This window comes from Arachis ipaensis, chromosome B06, assembly GCF_000816755.2.
Source record: "Arachis ipaensis cultivar K30076 chromosome B06, Araip1.1, whole genome shotgun sequence".
NCBI lineage: Eukaryota > Viridiplantae > Streptophyta > Magnoliopsida > Fabales > Fabaceae > Arachis > Arachis ipaensis.
The window spans coordinates 30,871,524-30,879,642 of record NC_029790.2 but is presented as its reverse complement, the minus strand read 5'-3'; the positions used below and the strand labels follow the sequence as shown (position 1 = coordinate 30,879,642).

At 36.0% G+C, this 8,119-nt stretch overlaps 1 protein-coding gene across 1 annotated transcript; it reads right to left on the bottom strand.

The window, feature by feature from the left end:
* LOC107646833 lies at window positions 7,072–7,871 on the bottom strand. Its single transcript, XM_016350983.1, has 3 exons — window positions 7,707–7,871; window positions 7,602–7,611; window positions 7,072–7,475 (listed from the first exon to the last, which is right to left on the bottom strand). The coding sequence occupies exons 1-3, from the start codon at window positions 7,869–7,871 to the stop codon at window positions 7,072–7,074; spliced, it is 579 nt and encodes a 192-aa protein (XP_016206469.1).

Sequence of the window (8,119 nt, the reverse complement as noted above, 5' to 3'; positions counted from 1 at the left end):
TACCGCCATGAACTCAGCATGATTATCGGCCGGTTGCTCATTCCTACTCTCTGCTCGTGAACGCGTACGACCTCGTCCATGAGTGGCCATTCGGGTTCCTGTCTACACCAAACAATTGATATCAAGGTGATCAGTTTCAATATCAAAAGTCTAGTGCTTCAATTATCCCAAAAAGGCACTCACAAACAAGCATGTTATGCAATATCAAGTAGATAACCTAATAGCATCAAAGAAAAGACACACAGAGTATGCAATGAAACACAATCGGTCCATCCCTCAAGCTTACGAGGACGAACTGCTCTGATACCACTAAATGTAACACCCTAATTAGCCTAAGCCTTACCTCGCGTCGTAAAGCAAAGGTTAACTAAAGGTTATGACAATTCTAAAGCTTATACATATAATATATAGAAAAAGTAATATATTCTAGAAGCCCGATGAAGGATATAGCTTAAAAACAAGATTTGAAAAGCGCAAAGCATACACACGAAGCTACAAACTTAACGCACAAGAAATAGATATAATATAACAAAATATAAGAGTATAATAGTATGAAGATCTAGCCACAACTCGCAGAGTTTAAGCCAGATAGCTATATACAGACCATACAGACATCTGAAAGTTAAAACAGCTTATACAAGTTTTTCTCTCAAAGTAAGCCTCTACGAAAAAGTAAATACAAAAGTGAGAGATAATAAAAAATAATAAAAATGACTCCAAAATAGATAGAGATCCTCCGCTTTGTCACCACCAAAATAACTCACCAAGGTGGATTGCGACCTGCATCTGAAAAATAACAACAGAATATGGTTTGAAAACCGGAGGTTCTCAGTATGGTAACAGTGCCCAATAAGTAAGATGTAAGGCTCTGGGACGCCGAAGGCAATCCTAGAACTTCACATCAAATATGGATATTCAAGCTTAGAATAAATTAAATAAATAAATAACCTTAAACATAAATTGGGTTATCTAAACTTAGGGGAATTCTAATTAATGCTAAACACACCGCTGTATCCCACAGTCTTCACCAACCTAACCTCCCTGCGATCCCATCGCCACCGCCTACCTACCTCCTCAGCACCAGACAATCACAAGTAATACAAGCAAGTAAAACACAAGTAATATACATGTACAGCAAGTAAAACAACTAGTAAATAAGCATATTATTCATTTAGGCAAGATATGCAATTAGGCAAAGCAAATAAAACACATAGTAGATGCACATGATGAATGCCTGTCCTATTGGCTCGTGATATCACTTGTCGGTCTATGAATGCCAAATCGACACATCCTTTCAGATGTCGCCTTTCTGCCACGTCCGAGGATATAGCGCCTGGCACGCTTTTGTTCCGAGGATATAGTGCCTGGCACACTATCGTTCCGAGGATATAGTGCCTAGCACACTTGCATGCTCATTCCGATGATATAGTGCCTGGCACACTCTTGCGGTAGAAAAGGAAAATAACAACATTTCATCATAAATCATTCCAAGGATATAGCTTCTGGCACACTATCATTCCAAGGATATCGTTCCTGGCACACTATCCACATCCAATAAGTCCATCGACTTCAAATCATCACCAGTCATCACCATTTCTCATCTCAAATCACTTTCAATTATCAGTTCTCAACATTCCAAGGATATAGTGTCTGACACACTTTCCTTCAATATCCATCAAGCTCATAATAACCATCATCAGTTCTTAATTCCATTCCGAACTCATTAGTTTATCAGTTTCTCAATTCATTGTCAGTAATCACCAAGTTCACTACTCTTCCTTCTCTCTCAACTAAACTCATCCTCAGTACACCAGAAACCTAAACCTCCGTTCTCTAACTTTTTAAAATAATACCAATTTAAATCTTCTAGGACCTTTCCCATGCTTTGATACCCAAAATTAAGCCCAAAAACCTTAAATAGGTGTCACAGAAGTTTACAAGCTTGTTGGAAAGGTGAAATAGTTAAAAACAAAGTTTTAGTTGAAAAACAGGGCATGTGCGTACGCACAGTGGTGTGCGTGCGCACGCCCAAGGAGATTTTCAAAATGTGTGCGTACGCATAGAGGTGTGCGTACGCACAAGTGTAAAATTTTCAATTCTGTTCGCTTGCACAACGCGTGCGAACGCCCTCAACAGAATGCCCTTCCCAACGTGTGCGTGCGCACAGTGCTGTGCGTGCGCACAACTTGCAGAACTTCGTTGGTTATGTGCGCGCACAGAGTATGCTAGCGCTCTCATCAGTAGCCATGTCCCCATGTGTGCGTACGCACAAGGCTGTGCGTGCGCATAGGTTTTAAAATCCACAGGGTGTGCGTGCGCACACAAACCAGAAATCACAAATTCTGCAGAATGTACATAATTCAGATTCTGACACCAAACTTTGAATGATCATATCTCTCTCTACAAAATTCATATTTCCACAAAGTTTAAACCATTTTAAAGCTTGTTAAATTATATTTCATTTGACATAAAATACATCAATTTCCAATAATCGTAGCTCAATATATGATCCGTCAAAGTTAGCCCAAAACACATTTTTACCAAAAAGTCACAAGTTCTCAACTTTCCAAAATTCTCAACCAAAATCAAACTAAAACTATACCAAACTCCAATTTACCTCACAACTCACCTTTTGTGTCACCGTTCACCCTTCATACCTAATTTTCCTTCACATGTCATTATCCTCATTCTTAAATATTAAATATATACACTATAATCATTCTTCCACCAGCACATTCATCAATCATCATTCTATCACTATCAATCTTCATCATCAACCTCATTCATACTCCATATCAATAATCAATAATATTACTCATCCAAATTCATCATACATCATACAATCAACAACATTATTTAACAAGACTAACAACATCAATAATTCCTCATACATAAATACTTCACTTACCACCCATCATTATCATAAAAGTCTTCCAACACCAACCTTACACACCATCAATAACCCACCAACCTTAACACAACATCAACCACAAGATTCAAAATCCAAAATTATCATCAACATATATCATATCACATCACAATCATCAATATCTTTTACTCCAAACCATCACAAACATTTTACATTAACTTATTACCTTAAATTCTCATAATCCTCATTATTCATCAATATAACTAATCACCATCAATACTCATCAACACCAATAATCTAATACAACCAACAATTACATCAATTCACATATAATTTTTCATACGCCAATATCATTCAATCCTATCTTAGGGTCAACTAGCCTAAGTATCCAGAAACATTGCATATTACATAAAGAAAACTAAAACCATATCTTGGCCGATTTTCAATATGCACAGAACACCACTTTAAGTCCAAACAAGCTTCCAAAAAGCTAAGCCACCTCCAACAAGCACCAAAGCTCAAACAAACATCATATAACATACAAACATCAAACCTAGGGTTCACAAAAACAACTAAACACAAGAGTTTAGTAAAACTTTACCTTACCCAATGAGATTAGGGGTAAAATACAACAATTACCCGCTACTAGATATCACCTAAACAAGCAAAATCACAAAATCTACTCAAGAAGTAGAATCAAAAACGCAGAACTGTTTGGGATGGAAACTGGAGCTTGAGATTCAAAATCTTACCGGCAAAACCTAGATAGAAACGAAGAGCTCGTCAAGAGCTTCGCGTGGCCGCAAACGGCTCATGAATCGAAGCTCCGTAGCTCAAGTTATGGCTCCCGGAAGATGGAGGTGAATAGTGCCACCAAACTCTCACCTCTCTTCTCCCTCAATCCGGGCTCTCTCTCATATGGGGAGAGAAATGAGCTGATTTGGCTCATTAACTCACTTATATATATTGGGCCTTGGGCCCAGTTCAACCCGCTAGCATTTTTAGTCTGTTTGACCCACTTTGGGCCAAAACCTTTAAGATTAGCGCCTGGTTTTCAATTCTAAATTATTTTAGTCCTTTCAAAACAACAAATCAATTTTTCAATATCTTATTTTTCCAAAATACGCGGTACTGGACAGACTAAAGCCATTACTGCCAGCTTAAGCACCAGTACGCATTTTTACAAAAACTTTTCGCAAAAGATTCATTTTCCAACTTAGAAAAATTCATTGAAATCAAATTTCACCTTTATATATTCAAATTAAAACTTCTAAATTTTGAATCTATCTCGGGCACTTAAAATTATTATTTTTATTAAAATGGTTTTACGGAAAAACTCCGGTTCTTACAATATACCTAAACCATAAACCTAATCGTAATTGAGATGTAATAGAAGAAACTCTATAAAAAATCATAGACTAATGAACCCTAAATCAATAACTCTAACCGTAAAATCTAAAATTTAGACCTAAACCATAAACAAAAAATCCTAATCCATCTACCATAAATATTAGAATGCAATAAATAATCCAAAATCCTAAAGGATATACTTATACCCCAAATTTTAAACCCTAAATCCTAAATTCTATTTCTTCATAGCTAAAAAATTAACCTAATCCCTAAGCAATAAGCACTTAATGCTAAGCACTAAACCCTAAATCCTAAGTCCTAATCCACATTAATATAAAATATATCAGATTTAAATTATATAGTATAAACTCTAAACTCTAAATCTTAAATCCTTGACAATAACACATAATTTCTAAACCCTAAATCATAGCAACATAAATTACATATGATATAAATTATATAGTATCAATCATAACACTAAATCTTAAATCCTAAATTCTAAACTCTAAAACCCAAATAATAGCTTCATTCCTTAATAACTTGTTGAAGTATTATTAGCAGCATAGTAGTATTAACTACAACATAGTATAGTAGCAAAACGTCAATAGCTTGGCATGTAAATTAACAACAATTAATTGATTAGTTAGTAATTAGTTGGCTGCCCAATCAACCATAATTGGTTAGATAATATTTAGAGTACTCGTGTGTATATATAATGTAATAAGTGAAAGGGTTAAGTACTGAAATCGTCCCTAAGGTAAGTGGCGAAAATCAAATTCGTCCCCGACGTTTTTTTGCTATTAAAATCATCCCGAACGTTCAGAAACACTTTAAAATCATCCTTTCCCGAATTTTTGGACCAAAATACCCTCATCATCATCATTCTCCTCTTCACCTTCATCACACCACCACCACCACCACCACAGACACAAACACAAACACCAACACCTTAACCCCACTCTGGTAACCCCCACCCGGGACGGCGGCGGGATGGACGCGGGAAAGCGGCGGCGGCGGGGTGATGGAGTGAGGGTTTGGGGGTGGGTGTAGGAGGAAGGGAAATTGGGGGGTTGGGGGGGAGAGAGAAGCGAAGAGATGCTGATGGGTGAGGGTGGGGGTAGGGTTTTTTTTTTATTTTTATTAATAGTCAAGGGTATTTTTGTCTAAAAATTCGGGAAAGGATGATTTTAAAGTGTTTCTGAACGTTCGGGATGATTTTAATAGCAAAAAAACGTCGGGGACGAATTTGATTTTTGCCACTTACCTTAGGGACGATTTTAGTACTTAACCCTAAGTGAAACTGTTGAACTTGAAGTTCTATCATTTAGGAAACATATTGGAATCCTCTCTCACTATCTTCTTTGCTCTCATCTTCTCGAATCACCAGATTTTCTTCATGATTGAAAAGGTGCATTTTTTATTCGATAGGATAAATCGTTGATTCATCACTTTAACGATGGATCCTCAAATGACAAAATCAGAAGCAAGAAATGATTTAGCGAGAAATGGTTCGGGTCTTTCAATTTGATCATTAGAGAACATAAATCTGGAAGAATTGGCTTAGTTGATGGCTCATATTAACATGTTGCAAGCTGCAGCCTCACGTGCACACCTCAGTCCCCTAGTGGATCCTGCAAGGCCGTTCTACTTGCATTCAGGAAAGAGCCATGGCATACCTTTTGTCAGAATCCATGTGGTTTGCATTAAAATTTAAGAATAAAACTGGTTTTATTAATGGAACTTTGCATAAACTCCTAAAAAATTATCTCAATTTTAAGGACTGGGATAGGTGTAATACTTCAACAAAAAAAATTAACCTAATTCCTTTGTCCTAAATACTAAACCCTAATCATAAACCTAATTCACAAATACTAAATTCTAAATTCTAAATACTAAATCCTAAACCCTTAATTGTAACTCATTATCCATAAAATCTAAATCAAAATATATAAATTATATAAGATATAAGTTATATGGAAAAAATAATAAAGACTAAACCTTAAACTGTAAATGCTAAACTCTAAAACACAAATTATAAACTTCATTTCTTAATAACTCCAAAACTATGTCGTTAGGTACTCCTCAGAAAGAAGAAAAGAAGAAGAAGAATAGAACACATAATCTGGAACATTGCGTCAATGGAAAATTCGGCACGATGTGGGGCTTAAAGATTAATGGTGCGTCAAGGAGACGACGAATCTGGAGCGGCATGGCAGTGAATCTGGAATGGTGCAGTGATGGTGAACGGAGTGGCATGGTGCAGTGATGGTGAACGGAGTGGCACAGATTTGGATTTCTTTTCTCTCCTTAGACCATCTCCAATAAGGAACTCATCCCAATTCCTATTTATGGCTCACTTGTCATGAAAAGTAACTCCACATCAGCTTTTACGCCATAAACAATAAATAGGAGCTCAAAGCATCTCTCTTTTTTTCATTAGGAGGAACTAACTTTAGTCCCTGTTGTGGTCCCACTTAATTAATTAATTAAAGTAATTAAAATTAATGTAGTTATTATTTTTTTCAATAATATTATTAAAATTTATAAATTTTAAAATAATTTACTTACTAATTAAATTTATAAATTCAAAAATAATTCACTATTAAAAAATATTAATATTAAAAAATTCGTATATAACAATAATACACAATATATAATTCGAGATTATACTAATTTGTAAATATAAAGTAAAACATAGTTAGGCTCTATAGTTGACGACAAGCATTGTGAAATTGCCATATGTGTTCAATCAAGTCCTCTTTCAACTGTCTATGCTGCTGCCCATTTCGAAGTTGGGCATTTCTTTGGAGAAATTGATGGTATGATGCAAAATCTTCCTCTCCCACTTGAAGTTATGATAAGCCATTTTTGACATCATCATACTCTAAACCTTGAGCAAAATTTCCGGCATAATTGTCTCTTTTATCCTCAACAATCAAATTATGCAATATAATATAAGCTATCATTATGTCTGCAAGATTCTTTTTCCAAAAGCGCGATGGACCACGTATAATTGCAAAGTGTGCTTGCAACACTCCAAGTTCTCGCTCTTCATCTTTTCTTTGCCCTTTTTGATATTGTGCAAATAACTTGCATTTCTCCCCTTGTGGCTTTGAGATTGATTTGACAAATGTGGCACATTCAAGATAAATACCATCTGCTAAATAGTATCTCATAGTATAATTATTACCATTAATAGTATAATTTACCTCCAAAGCACAGTCATTTAGAATATCATCAAACACTGGTGAACGATCTAACACATTGATATCGTTATTTGAACCAGAAACTCCAACAAATGCATGTCATATTCAAGGGTCTGAAGATGCTACAACCTCAAGTACTATGGTTGCAACCCCACAATAACCACTCATGTACATACCTATCCACGCCTTTGGACAATTTTTCCATTACCAATTCATGCAGTCAATGCTACCAACATGTAAGGAAAGCCACGATCCTCTTCCATTTATAGCAGGTGTCGTACATCGTTTGAATTTGGTTTTCGCAAGTATTCATCATCGAACACTGAAATGACACCTTCAACAAATTTTGAAAAGTATTCAATTGTAGTGCTCTGGCCTATGCGCACATAATCATCAACAACATCATCTATTATGCATATTCTAACATCCGTATTGCAACGGTGCATTTTTGGAGTGGTGACAAGCCTCCTCTTCCAGTTGCATCGACCCTCTATTGGAAATACAAATAGACATTTGAGAGATCGTCTACTATCCGAAGGCACACATGTCTTCTCATTCGAAATCTCCGTTGAAAAATGTCAGCATTATACACCAGCTCATTTGTAAAGTAATCTTGGAAATGGCGATCATGTCCTACTTCTCGATCTCTGTTGATCCATCTATGAGGAGTTGGGATAGAGCTTTTATCGATATA

Coding starts and splice junctions, on each gene's coding strand:
- LOC107646833 (XM_016350983.1), bottom strand. CDS start 7,871: ATGCACCGTTGCAATACGGATGTTAGAATATGCATAATAGATGATGTT.